We start from the raw sequence: 14,512 nt of genomic DNA on the forward strand, positions 1-14,512 counted from the left end.
ATTGGATCCTCACAACAGTGAGGTCCTGTCCACATTAATATTCTCATCTTACAATGAGAAAAAGCAGAAAAATTAGGCAATATTCATAGTTTGTAAAGAAGTGGCCATGAGACACTTGAACCAAGGGAGTCAGATGGGTTCTGGATATGCCGAAAAGCCAACAAAAAAGCCCAAATGATCCTCAAGTGAGAAACAATGATGATAAGGCACTAATAGACACTAATATATAAAATGTGTTTGTTTACATACAAACACACAAATAGGATATAAAAAAGAGCTAGGAAAGGCTTTATACTCTCATATACTTTGGTTGCTAAAACAGAATACCATAGACTGGGTAGCTATAAACTATAGAAACTCACTTCTTAAACAGTTTTGGAGATTGAAAGTTGGAGATTGAGGTGCCAGTATGACTGAGTTCCGACAAGGGCCACCTTCTGGGTTGCAGACTGAGTTTTCTCCTTATATCCTCAGAACAAACAAGAGTGAGCTCAATGGGCTTTTGAGTGAAGTGAAAGTTGCTCAGTCCTGTCCGACTCTTTGCCACCCCATGGACTGTAGCCCACCAGATTCCTCTATATATGGGATTCTCCAGGCAAGAATACTGGAGTGGGTTGCCATTCTCATCTCCAGAGGATCTTCCAGACACAGGGAAGCCCTGGGACTGAACCCAGGCCTCCCTCATTGCAGGCAGATTCTCTACCATCTGAGCCACCAGGGAAGCCCACGAGCAATGGGCTCATGAAGAAACAGGCAAAAGACAGAAACTCTGCAAGGCTATAGCAAAAAATCTGTGTGTGCTCAGTCACTCAGTTGTGTCCGACTCTTTGCGACCCCACCGACTGTAGCCTGCCAGGGTCCTCTGTCCACGGGATTCTCTAAGCAAGAATACTGGAGTGGGCTGCCATTTCCTTCTCTCAAAGGGCTTTTTATAAGGGCCCTAATCTCATTCATGCAGGCTCCACAGTCCAGTCCTAAACACCTTCCAAAAGTCCCACATCTTGGGGGATAGAATTTCACATATAAATTTACGGGATGGAGTACACATTCAGTTCCTAACACTACCTCCATCCAGTTGCTTGTAAAATCCGATTCAAAATTACAGTGGAAAAAATAAAATTACAAAAAGATCAGATCTTATGAAACCCTCCCCACCCCCTTAGCCTTTAGCTAATGGCTTTATACACTCTTTATCCTTCCAAAAATAAAACCCACAGCCCTTTCCAAAGTTATCCTACTTAATCTTACTACGTCATTTGGGCAGGAAAGCAATTCATAACCTTTTCTTAAAGGACATTTCCTCCAAGGTCTTAAGAACCACGCAGAACACGGGAGCCACCGCTCCCAGCTGTTGGGGTGGAGGGTAGAGGTGGCGGGACGCAGCCGGGCGGTGGGCAGACCGCCCAGCCGACCCGGCGGGGGCGGGAAGGAGGAAGGGGCGTCCCCAGAGCGCGGCTTTAGCGCGAATCCCCGGCCTAGCTCTACTTCCGTGCTTGCCGACGGGACGAGATGAAGAGGCGAGAGGGAGAGAAGGCGAAGAGGAATAAAGGAGAGGGGGGCGAGAGGCTAGGGAGAAGAGGCGCCCGCCTTACCTCAGAGCCCGCAAGCCCAGGGGAGGGGCCGTCGGCGCCGCTGAGGACTCTGGCGCTCCGGGAGGGCAGGTCTTCGAGGGCGGCGGGGCAGGAAGGCTCGTAGTGTCTGGGCGGGCTCGGGCTGTTCGCCCGCAAACAACCCTGAGGCGCGCCGTGTCACACCTCAGCGCCCCGGCCGCCACAGCGAGCCTGAGGGGGGGGTCGCGGCGCAGCAGCTTTCCGCCCCGAGCTGGGCCAGCAGCGCTAGGGCCCGGGGCTTATTGTTCCGGGAGGTCGCAGGCGAAGTCGGGCCGGGTCGGCGGGCTTCGCACAGCTGTTCCCCCCGCCGCTCCTCTCAGAGGGCTACCGGCAGCTGGCCGGCGCGCCGACTGGCGGCCGAGGCGCGGCGGGCGCGTGTCTCTTTAAGGGGCCGGGCCTGTGCGGCTAAGGGGCGGGCGGGGTAAGCGTCGCTCCCCGTGTGAGTGTGTGGGGGAGAGAGCGGCGGGCGGGCGCCGGAGGGAGGGAGCGAGCGGGCCAGCGACGCGGGCCGCCCCTGCCGCCGCCGCCGCCGCGGTCGGACCAGCGGCCTCCTCCCCTCCCCTCCCTCGCGTCGCCCTGCCGCGGGGAGGGGGCTCGAGTCGCGGTCTCCAGCGGCTCCCGATGAAGCAGCAGCTGCCGCCGCAGCCGCCTCCAAAGATGGGGGATTTCTACGACCCCGAGCACCCGACCCCTGAGTAAGTATCAGCTCCGCGGCCTCCCGCTGCCCTCGGCCGTCTCAGCCCGAGCCGAGGGCGGCGCGTCCTGGCGGATGGCGCGGGGAGTAACGGGCCCGCGGTGAACTCGCGCGGGCGGCGTGCAGAGCGGGCCCGCGCCGCCGCCACGGGCCCCTTGTCCGGGCCGCCACGGGCCGGTGGTTGGGCCCGGCGTTGGCGCCGCTGCTCGCGTCGCCGCGGCGGTTGGGCCGGGCCGGTGGGGGAGGGGCGGCGCGACCGCCGCCGCCGCGTCTGTACCGATCCGGCCCGCCCGAGGATCGGCGGTCTCCCCCGGATCCTCGTGGCCCACTTGGGCTGCGCTACCTACGAAAGGGACTGAGCCGGAGAAGCAGCCGGTGCCAGACTCGGCGAGGGGGCACCGGCAAGAGTAGGCCGCGAATCCCCGGGCTCGGGTGGAAGCCCGGCCCGTCGCCCGGCCTCCCGGCGACGGCGGCTCTGACCGGAAGGGCCTGCGTGCGTCGTTCGGCCCAGGGCGGCCGAGGGGCCCGCGCTGCACTCTCGGTTTTGATTTTTTTTTTTTTCCCCCTCTTCTCCTGGAACTTGATCCTGGCCTGGTAGTGCTTCCGGCTTCACATTCTGCACCTTTGGCACTTCGGTTTGTAATGGTGGCGAGGTTTGAGTGGCCCCAATGTGGAGGTGACACCGGGTTTGTTTTTCCGCCCGAAAATGAAAGCCTCCGGAGGGGTATACATTCTCTACCAGATTATGAGATTTGCACACTTTCGGACACTCAACTTCCTCCGTAACAGCAGCCTCTTGCTGTGAATAGATGACTTTCTACTCCTTGTGAAGAGTTTGTTAAGAAGCAGGAATCGCTTGAGGAGTCTCTAACGAAGACAGGGCTCTTGAAAACCGAAATATCTAGAAACCAGTAGTATATTTTAAGCCTGGGACATTTTTACATTGCTGTTGAGGGCCGTATCAGCTACTGTATCTGGTTTCTTGAGAGAGCTTCCACTCCAGAGCCTGGAATCACTTCTTTCCCTACGTCCTCCCAAGACTATTGTTTTGAAAAGTTATCCTTAAACTGCATTTGCTGGTGTTGGCTCAAGTCTGGACCTACGAATGTATGGCATATTTCAAACCTAAACAGTTGGTAGAGATATCAAATGAAATTCACTTTTATGACCAGAATGATTCCAAGATATTTGCTCTTTTGACACATTTCAGCTTAGTTCTGCTATGACTCTTTACAGGCTCTTTTGGTTTGAGACTTGGAAAACCTCACAAAAAGGAAAATTCTGTGTCATGATCCAATAACTGCTTGTTGAGCACTTGTCCTGTCCAAAGTAACATGCTAGTTCCTGAATGGTCCTAAGTGCTTGCTTTTCAGTTCCTTTTACCAGGTTGTTTGGTGAAGTACAGAAGCCTTAAGGATCACGTTCTTACACTTCTTGAAAGAAAATACAGCTTTTCATATTATATGGAATAATGGACTTAAGTGCATCTTTGATGGACATGAATGTGGGGGGAATCAGAAATGTTATATTTTTTTATATAAGGTCTTGGAGGTTTTTTTTTTTTATCGCTTTTCTATCTGTCCTGCTTCCTAACAGTGGAGATTTCTAATTTCTGTAGTGACTAAGTGCTAAAATATATGTGTGGTGTGTGTGTGTGTGTTAATCTACAAGGAGTATTGTAGAGAATTATAAAATGTTTTATTTTGTAATACTGTAAGAACTGGGAGGGGTCTTGGTAGGAAGCATCCTGAGTGATACCACCTGCTTTAACAGATGCAAGAAACAACTGAACAAGTGACAACAAATCCTATGAAGTTGTTTGTATAAGCTAGTTAGGGTGTGTAACTCTGGAGAGAGAAAAGTGGTATAGTGGTTAAAGAACTTGGATTTCAGAGCCAGGCATACCTGGGTTTGAACATTCATTGAACCTTGAACAAGTGACTTCATCTCTCTAAGTTTGAGTTTTTCTTATCTTTGAAATAGGTGTTGTAATGGAAGCAACCTCATAGGACTTTTGGGAGAATCAAATGAGAATAATAGATGAAAAGCACTTGACAGAGTGACACATGTAAGTGCTTCTAGCTGGGGTCGTCAAGGAACGCTTAAGAGGTAGGATGTTAAACATGAAAAGATTAGGTGGGCTAGAGAGGTGGTGCCACTGGCTGGGGGGAGGAATGACCAAGTGCCCTTTTCAGACTGTAGATAGTTTGAAATATTTCCTAGACACATGAAGAAGTGAATAATGAAACTTAAATTCAGTTTGATTGAAGTAGCAGTTGGAACTTGATGTTCTGTTCGTCTCCTACCAACTGTTTAATCAGACACAGCTGTAAGACCTAGCTTTTCCTCAGGCATCTAGGATTGTTTCAGGTGAAAGTGACTAATGACCTGAGTATCTGTGCATTGGGTGTCTGCTGTTGAGCGGACCCAGGGCCAGGTGTTGAGGACACTGCAAATTAAATCCAGTTGGAGTCTTCAAGGAGTTCTTCTAATGAGAGACACAGGCAAACCCTTTACAGAGATTGCTGTCGTTTGATTGTATGCATATTTACTTTGTGCCAAACATAGGCATGCTGGGGTGAGCGATGTACAAAACAATTTTGTGTTTGCACCCTTCCTAGTGAGGGATGATAATACATAATATAGAATGTTCAAAGGTGATTACTTTGGAAAATGGAGCACAATAAGGGGGATCCAGAATTTCTGGGGTAGATGTTGAAATGTAAACTGAGCTGCATTGGGTGAGCCTTCTTGAGAGTGATGTTTAGGCAGACTTAAAAGGGAGGAAGTTAGAGCCAATAGTTTATTCCAAGGCTCTGAGGCAGACCTAGAGAGTTCTGCTCAGTATGACTAGAATGGAATGAACAAAAAAGTAATAGTATTAATACATTATGTTAGGGTGGGGTACAGATTTCACAGGGCTTTGTAGAGCGTTATAAGTTCTTTGCCTGGAGTTTTCAACCAAGGAGTGACCCGGTCTGCTTTCAGCTTCCAAATGATCACTGAAGTTTGCAGAGAGGAACAAACAGTAGAAGCAGGGAGATACATACATATAAGGAAGCTGGAAATTGAGAGAGATGCTCATGACTTCTAGCAAGGTGTTAACAGGAGATAGTGAAAAATGGTTGAATTCTGGATATATTTTGAAGATCATACCAATGTGAATTGTTCAGAGATCAGATGTGGCATGTGAGAGAGGAGTCAAGGATAATTCCAAGAGTTTTGGTCTGAGCAGTGAGAAAGATGGGGTTGCCATCAACCAGAATAGGGGTGACTGTGAGAAGAGCACATTTGGGGAATGGATGAGTTCAGTTTTAGAAGTGGTGAGTTTGAGATGCCTTTTAGATATTCTGGTTGAATTGTCATTCAAGTCTGGACTTCAGGAGAAAGGTCTGGACTAGAGAGAAGCTTTGTAGTCGGCCACTTAGGTAGTATTCAAAGCCACAAGACTGGATGAGAGAGCACCAAGGGATCCGATGTGGAGAGAGAGAAGGACACAAGATTATTGTTGTTGTTCAGTTGCTAAATTGTGTCTGATTCTTTGCAACACCATGGACTGCAGCTCGCCAGCCTTCCCTATCCTTTCACAGTCTCCTGGAATTTGCTCCATTTCATGTCGGTTGAGTCTGTGATGATCTAACCATCTCATCCTCTGCTGCACTCTTTTCCTTTTGCCTTTGGTTTTCCCAGTATCAGGGTTTATTCCAGTGAGTTGGGTGTTCACATCAGGTGACCATAGTATTGGAGCTTTGGCATCAGTCTTTCCAGTGAATATTCAGGGTTGATTTCATTTCAGATTGACTGGTTTGATCTCCTTGCAGTCCTAGGGACTCCGAAGAGTCTTCTCCAGCACCACAATTCTAAAGCATCAATTCTTCAGCGCTCAGCCTTTTTTATGGTCCAGCTCTCACATCTGTACATGAATACTGGAAAAACCATAGCTTTAACTATATGTTTTGGAGCCCAAGAAAATCTGTCACTGCTTCTACTTTTTCCCCTTCTATTTGCCATGAAGTGATAGGACTGGATATCATGATCTTAGGTTTTTGAATGTTGAGTTTCAAGCCAGCTTTTTCAGTCTCCTCTTTCACCCTCAACAAGAGGCTTTTTAGTTCCTCTTCACTTTTTGCAATTAAAGTGGTATCATCTACATAACTGAGATTGTTGATATTTCTCCCAGACTGCAATCTTGATTCCAGTTTATGATTCATCCACCCTGGCATTTTGCATGATGTACTGTGCATATAAGTTAAACAGCAGGCTGACAATGTACAGTCTTGACGTACTCCTTTCCTAATTTTGAATCAGTGTTCTGTTCCATGTCCGGTTCTAATTGTTGCTTCCTGACCTGCATACAGGTTTCTCAAGATGCAGGAAAGATGGTCTCATATTCCTATCTCTTTAAGAATTTTTCAGTTTGTTATGATCCACACAGTCAAAAGCTTTAGTGTAGTCAATGAAGCCGATGTTTTTCTATAATTCCCTTGTTTTCTCTGTGATCCAGCAAATGTTGGCAATTTGTTCTCTGGTTCCTTTTCTTTTCTGAACCCAGCTTGTACATCTGGGAGTTCTTGGTTCACACATTGTATCTTAGCCTTACTAGCATGTGAAATGAGCACAATTGTCTGATAGTTTAACATTTTTTGGCACCGCCCTTCTTTGGATTGGAATAAAAACTCACCTTTTCCAATTCTGTCGCCACTGCTGAGTTTTCTGAATTTGCTGACATATTGAGTGCAACACTTCAACTGCATCATCTTTTAGGATTTTTAAGTAGCTCAGCTGGAATTCCATTACTTCCACTGTCTTTGTAGTAATACTTCCTAAGGCCCACTTGACTTCACACTCTAGAATGTCTGGCCCTAGGTTAGTGACCACACCATCATGGTTATCCTAGTCATTAAGATCTTCTTTGTATAGTTCTTCTGTGTATTCTTGCCACCTCTTCTTACCCTCTTCTGCCTTTGTTAGGTCCTTACCATTTATGTCCTTTATCATGCCCATTCGTGCGTGAAATGTTCACTTGATATCTCCAAATTTTCTTGATCTCTATTCTTTCCTATTCTGTTGTTTTCCTTTATGTCTTTGCATTGTTCATTGAAAAAGGTGGTCTTTTCTTGCTGTTCTCTGCAACTCTGTATTCGGTTGGGTATATCTTTCCCTTTCCTTTGCTTTTTGCTTCTCTTCTTTCCCCAGCTATTTGTAAAACCTCAGACAACTACTTTGGCTTCTTGAATTTCTTTTTCTTAACTGCAATGCCAAGAGCATTGATACAGAGGGCAGTGTTAACATGGATAGCATCCATAAACTTAGGGGGAAAATTATGTCCTCACTAACCTCTAACTAGAAGTTAGAATTTCTTTTAATTACTAATGTAAACAGAAAACTGTAGTATTATAACCTGTGATTTTATTAGCCTATGATATAGTATCTGTGATTTTACTGCTAGTACAAATCACAGATTTTTTATGTTTTGATTATTGTAGATACTTCATTATCTACGTTCATCATTACATAGAAATTTCAGTAGATCGGAGATCCACCACTAGATTGTTGAGGAGCATATACAGTACTGTATCATACATTTGGGATTTTTGTCCCAAAGGTAATTGGTCTCCTTTGTTTATTTCATATATTTAAAAATATTAAGCTGAAAAGGAATTTGCAGGCTTCACCTGACTCCAGAATGGTCCAAGGCACAAAACATTGGACTCTGTATCCTAACTCCTGGTTTAGAATCTCACCTCTTTTACTTAATAGCTGTATGAACCCGGGCAAATTTTGTAATGCCTTGGTGTCCTTGTAGGTGAAGTAAGAATCATAACAGTATTTTCTGCAGAGGGTTTTATGAGGATTTAAGAAATAGGACAGTGTTAAGTTTTTTGAAAAATCTGCTTATTTTTAATTGGAGGGTGATTACTTTAAACTTTTATTAGTATTGGCTAAAAATGTAGCTAGAAAGAACAGTACTTTATAAGGCACTGTGATATGAAAAGCATGGTGAATTTGGCAAAAATAAAGTTTGTTAGCTGGCAAAAATACTTTAGCATGTTCAAATTAAATATAAAGCAGTGGGGATAGTCATGTTCTTATAGCATTCTCGTAATTCACCTAAGTTACAGTGGGGTTAGAGATGCCATAGGAAGCCAACTGAAAGATTCCACATAGAGTCTGGACCTTTAGGAGCTTTGCAGCCAGTCCATAATTCAGTTTTTGTTATTTTATAAGAGAAAAATAGCTTTATAGTGATCGAGGTATGTTCTTCAGGCCAAGGTATAGTCTTTGGGCTACTGAGGTACATGGGAGGCCAACTACTCGGAGGGTTTCCTGGTGATCACAGTAAGCCTGATGGAACTATTCTGTTGCTTAGGATAGAATGTGTGTGTGTGCTCAGTCATGTCTGACTCTCTGCGACACTATGGACTGTCCATGGAGTTATTCAGGCAAGAATACTGGAGTGGGTTGCCATTCCCTGCTACAGGGGATCTTCCCAACCGAGGGATCAAACCCATTCTTCCTGCATTGGCATACAGATTGTTTACCACTGAGCCACCTGGGAAGCTCAGGATAGAGTATATCTCTCCAGATTTCACGTCCCTCTTTTTGCTCTTGCTTCGTCTAGATTTCCAGCCAACGAGTCTTCCTACTGATAGATTATGTCTCTAAAAGGGTATCGAGTAACTGTTGTTGAGCAGTTGCTGTGTTTCCTAAGAAATGTTCAAACTGCCAAGACATACCTATCAGTTGTCCCTTTCTAGTTGTAGTGGAACTTCGGTGTTTCAAGTCTTTTCTGCCACTTTTCACTGTAGTGACTAATTGATTTAATCCATAAGAGCTGACTCATTGGAAAAGACCCTGATGCTGGGAAAGATTGCAGGCAAAAGGATAAGAGGGCACCAGAGGATGAGATGGTTAGATAGCATCACTGATACAATGGACATGAGTTTGAGCAAACTCTGGGAGATGGTGAAGGACGGGGAAGCCTGGTGTGCTGCAGTCAGTCAGGAAGAGTTGGACATGACTTAGTGACTGAAGAACAAATTCCGCTTTAAATTGTAATGCATTGTGATTTACTGCTCAACACATATTGATAACAGTCTTTCTTAACCTTGATGTTTAGTGTTCTGTGAGCATTGTCAGTTTTTGCAGAGAAGCAAGAATAGTCATATGCTAGAATAAAAAGTTGACCAGCTCCATAATTTCTGTTCATTCTTGTGAGACACTGTAGAGTATCTTATTTTGTCATGCATGTACTGAGGGCTATTGTAAGAGCCTGAAAGGCGATTCTTATTAGAAACTGAAACATTTACACCTATAGTCACTGAAATTCAGGCTTAGAATTCTTTCTTTTTCCTTTCTGAGAGAGAGCCGCTCTCTAGGGGGAAAGAATCTTTTATTTGGGGGAAAAAATATTCAAACTTTCAGGGAAGTTCTAAGAATAGCATAGTAAAACTCCCATATTTTCATCTGGATTGACCAGTTGTTGAAATTTTGCCACATTTGCTTTATCTTTCTTTATAAAAATATATATAGCTGTGTTTGTTTGTTTTTAATCTATTTTTAATTGAAGGATAGTTGCTTTATAGAATTTTGTTGTTTTCTGCCAAACTGTTGTTTGTTTTGGGCTAAACCATTTGAGTGTAAGGTGCAGGCACCATGACGCTTTACCCCTACCTAAATAGTTCATAGTATAACCTGAGAACAAGAATGCTCTTCAGGCAATTTAACATTTATAATAATATACTTGATATATAGTTCATATTTAAAGTGTGCCAGTTACTTCAATAGTGTCCTCTTTTTTTGGCCTAGGGTTACATACTGTGTTTAATTGTCATGTTTTTTTTATCTCTGAAGATTTAACTCTTTGTACTAAACATAAATATTTTGGAAACAGTAACAATGTCTGATATTGGTTTGAAACGTTTTCATTTTTTCTTTTTATTTATTTATTTAGGCTGCACCTGGAGGCATGCAGGCAGGATCTTAGTTCCCCTAGCACAGAAAATTCAGGGGCTTAACCACTGGACCACTGGGAAAATCCAGAAATGGTTCCTTTCTTAATTACTAGAACAATAAATGCTTATTGCAAAAGGCAAGATAATATACTTAACAGAGGAAAAAGTAAAAATCTACCTTTAGCATCTCTTCTTGGCTCCATCTCTTCAAATCCAGCTCATCCTAGAGGTGACCACTACTCACAGCTCAGTGTATACCTTTCCAGATCTTTCTGTCTACTACACATACTGCATCATCTGCCTGCTTGCATTTGTGTGTAGGATGTGCTTATCTTTTTTAATAGGGAATACTCTATATTGTGAATGTGCCATGTTGAGTTGCTTTATTTTATATCATGTTAAGTAGTTTAAAAGCCTTAGGACATGAGCTGCATGGAAAGTGTCTCCTTCCAATTGTTTTCCCACAGGGTGAGTTTATCTGGTAATTTATGATGGCGTTTTCGTGATTCTGTTTAGAGTTTGATTCCTACACTTCTCTCTTTCCTTTTCTTTTTTAAAATTCTATTTTATTGTCCATATTTATTTCTGTTTGTCTTGTCTGGTGTTGATGGATTAAAATAGCTTTTATTCCTGCCCTACTTTGATTAGTTGGTTTTCTCAACTCAAGGTATTTAAGAGCAGTCTCTTGAAAATGGTTAATTTGAAGCTAGCCAACAACCTAGTCAACTGAAGATTCAATAAGTTTTTTTTTTCATAATGGGATTTATATTTGTAAGTGTACTTTCATGAATTCAAATGAGAGGCAATTATTTTGTGTAATTTTTGGTTATTGTACGCTAATCAGGTGTTATGTTTGAGTCCCTCAGCTTTGGAATTCTTGTATAACATTGGTAGGTTGTTTTTTTTTTTTTAATTAAGCTTAATGATTACTTCAGTATCTTTTCCAACTGAGCAAATACGTTGGTCATTTAGATGGAGATTTAGAGTTCGTCTGAGGTTCTCAAGGTGTTTTTATTTTAGAATGCCTTTTCTGTCCCATGCTATCTCACTAGTGAAAATATCCTTAGGATGGTGTGGGTAGTGATAGGGATTTGATCCTGCTGGCAGGCTTCTACCAGGTCTGCTCACTGGGAGCACTGCTGTGGGTGTGCAAGAACCTGGAGCAAGAGGTGGTTTCTGATTGTAGCTCTTCCTGCTGCCCAGTTCCTGCCAAATGCAGTTAGGCTCTCTTTGGGGAGGGCTGTACAGTAATTACCACTATTTGCTTCATGATTACCTCTTTGGAGACTCATGGACTAACTTGTGTTTTGAGTCTTTTGCGTGATATTTAGCTTCTTGGTGATTAATTGTTAATTACATATGCTCTACTTTAGAAGGCAGAAGATGTCGTGTTTAAAATTTTTATGAATTTTTGTATGACTGTAAAGTAGGGCTAACGTTTTTCATAAGTTATGTAGATGACTGCAAAAACCCTTTCTTGAGAAGTCCATTTTTCTGATGCTGACTGAACACACCGACTTTCTAAAATTGCCTGGTTAAATGTATATTTCTTCAACTAATTCCTCAATTCTCATATCTATATCAATTCTAAAGTATAAGCTACACTTTTTGTGCTACTGCTTTTGTGCTAAAAATTTTAAAGATTATCTGTAGAAAACAGATGAGTTTTGAGGTACAGTAAAACACTTTGTTAGAAATAGGTTAAAATGGACTCTTGAGGTTTTCCTCAGGATCACCGTAATAGGTATCTTATTTTCGCTCATTTACCGTATCCATTAAAAAATAAATATAAGTATAATTATTTAGGAAACCAGTTGTCTACATTATGAAAAATACAGTATATAGTCTTCTTGGCAGATTAACACCGATTTGTATAAAGAATTAAGGTTAATAACTAAATAGTGAATTGAAACAGTGATAGTTAAATATAAAACCAGTATTTCCCCAATTATAGAATACTCTTGTGTATTATAGAGAGACAGTGAGTCTACCAAAAAATATTTGGGGCTCATCTTTCTTTGGCCACTTTTCTTTATTATTGGAGAGGATAATGATAGTGTCAGAGGTTATGGAATTGGAGCAGCAGTTGGAATCTCTGACAGGAACTTTTTTTCAGATATGCGCATACTAGCTGTTCAGTTTGTTAGTCGTGTGCTTTTAAGTATTTTTATTACTAATTTTTCATACAAATATTTTAAAAGATACATTTGTATGCATGTGTATTTTTTATAATTCTCTAACTTTTAAGATACTTTGGATGGTTCCTCATACAGACCATCAAATAAAGGCTAACATTCCATTGGAGCCTGTCTTAGCGTTTATCTGTTCTGTCCCATGATTTAGACATGTTGGTTCTGTTGTTAGGATCTAAGGGATTTTGTAGTCCTGTGCTCAGTCATGTCCAACTCTTTGCAGCCCCATGGACTGTAGCCCGCCAGGCTTCTCTGTCCATGGGGATTCTTCAGGCAAGAATACTGGAGTGGGGTGCCATGCCTTCCTCCAGGGTATCTTCCCAGCCGAAGGATTGAACCCAGGTCTACCGCACGTCAGTGGATTCATTAATGTCTGAGCCACCAGGGAAGCCTTTTGTAGTCCTAGTTCTAGAAAATCCAAGGACCATGATAAGTATGTTTTAGAGACTTATTCTTTTAAATGGAGGAATCCCAGTAAGTAGCGCCCGGGAACATAGTCGTATGTGCTTAGTTAATGTTTGAGTTGATCTGATTGGTCATAACTGTCTTTATCCTGTTTTCCTCAGAGGAAGTGAGGAAAATTATAATCATACTAACACTGATGGTAAGACAGTCTTAAATAACTATTAGATTAGGAGCAGAGGGGTCAGGGAATTGAGTTGTATGTGTTGAGCTTATGAAACTGATTGGTGCTCAAAATACTTTTTAGGCTTTTTCTGTTGATCTTGTTGAAGACAAACTAATGAAACCCAGAAATCTGGTGGTGGTGGTCTGAGAGAGATTATGACTGCTGCCTTAGGTAGGACAGTGTATTATTGTGCTTTGTGTTAGAACTTACTTCACTTAGTATAATAACTTTAGGTCCATCCATTTTGTTACAAATGGCATTGTTTCTTCTTTTATGGCTGAGTAGTGGTTCATTTTATATATACATATAGCGTGTATAAATACACACACACACACTACAGCCTCTTTATCCATTCCTCTGTCGATGAACTTTCAAATTATTTCTATGTCTTGGCTACTGTGAATAGTGTTTCTATGAATATAGGCGTGCCTGTATCTTTTTGAATTGCAGTTTTTTCTGGATATATGCCCAGGAGTGGGATTGCTGGATCATATGGCAACTCTATTTTTAGCTTTTTGAGGAGCCTCTATATTGTTTGCCATAGTGGTGGCACCAGTTTCCATTCCCACCAACAGTGTAGGAAGGTTCCCTTTTCTCCACACCCTCTCCAGCATTTGTTGTGTGTAGACTTCTTAATGATGGCCATTCTGACCAATGAGAGGTGGTAATTGTAGTTTTGATTTGCTTTTCTCTAGTAATTAGCTATGTTGAGCATCTTCTCGTGTACCTGTCAGGCATCAACGTGTCTTTTTTGGGGAAAATGTCTATATTAAGATCTTCTGCCCATATTTTGATTGGCTGTTTTTTTAATCGAGTTGTTTGTATGTTTTGAGTATTAGCTCCTTGTCAGTTGCATTGTTTGCAAATATTTTCTGTGTGAAGAGTTTTATGGTTAAATAGATGTTCTCCTTTCATTGTCTTTGAAGTAATTACAGTATTACTATTTCAGTTCTTAGTATTATAGATGAAAAAGTATTGGAGTTGGTTTTCAAATCCAGTTTAACTGACTTTTCTGACTTTTAACTGACTTAACTGACCTTTTGAGAGTCCCTTGGACTGCAAGAATATCAAACCAGTCAATCCTAAAGGAAATTAGTCCTGAATATTCATTGGAAGGACTGATGCTGAAACTGAAACTCCAGTACTTTGGCCTCCTGATGCGAAGAACTGATCATTTGAAAAGACCCTGATGCTGGGAAAGATTGAAGGTGAGAGGAGAAGGGGATGACAGAGGATGAGATGGTTGGATGGATCACCGACTCAATGGATATGAGTTTGAGTGAGCTCCAGCAGCTGGTGATCGACAGGGAAGCGTGGCGTGGTGCTGCAGTCCATGGGGTCTCAAAGAGTCGGACATGACTGAGCGACTGAACTGATTACTCTGTTATGCCTCTCCATCAGGTGTTTTCGAAACACACAAAAGGGGAGAAGGG

The 14,512-nt window shown here is 42.8% G+C and overlaps 1 protein-coding gene and 1 long non-coding RNA gene across 13 annotated transcripts in view; one reads left to right on the top strand and one right to left on the bottom strand.

Moving 5' to 3' along the window:
* Positions 1–1,979, bottom strand: part of LOC138424535 (uncharacterized) — a 66,835-nt gene extending 64,856 nt beyond the window's left edge. For all 7 annotated transcript variants that reach the window (XR_011250835.1, XR_011250839.1, XR_011250837.1 and 4 more), the window contains exon 1: positions 1,593–1,979. This is a non-coding gene — a long non-coding RNA (uncharacterized lncRNA). The remainder of the gene's footprint in view (positions 1–1,592) is intronic.
* Positions 1,484–14,512, top strand: part of SETD2 (SET domain containing 2, histone lysine methyltransferase) — a 78,807-nt gene continuing 65,778 nt past the window's right edge. For all 6 annotated transcript variants that reach the window (XR_011250831.1, XR_011250832.1, XR_011250830.1 and 3 more), the window contains exon 1: positions 1,484–2,305. Coding sequence is in view for 1 of the 6 variants with exons in the window: in XM_069561618.1 (XP_069417719.1) it covers positions 2,232–2,305 (74 nt within the window). In the remaining 5 variants the exon portion in view is untranslated. The remainder of the gene's footprint in view (positions 2,306–14,512) is intronic.

This window comes from Ovis canadensis, chromosome 19 (genome assembly GCF_042477335.2).
Source record: "Ovis canadensis isolate MfBH-ARS-UI-01 breed Bighorn chromosome 19, ARS-UI_OviCan_v2, whole genome shotgun sequence".
Taxonomy (NCBI): domain Eukaryota; kingdom Metazoa; phylum Chordata; class Mammalia; order Artiodactyla; family Bovidae; genus Ovis; species Ovis canadensis.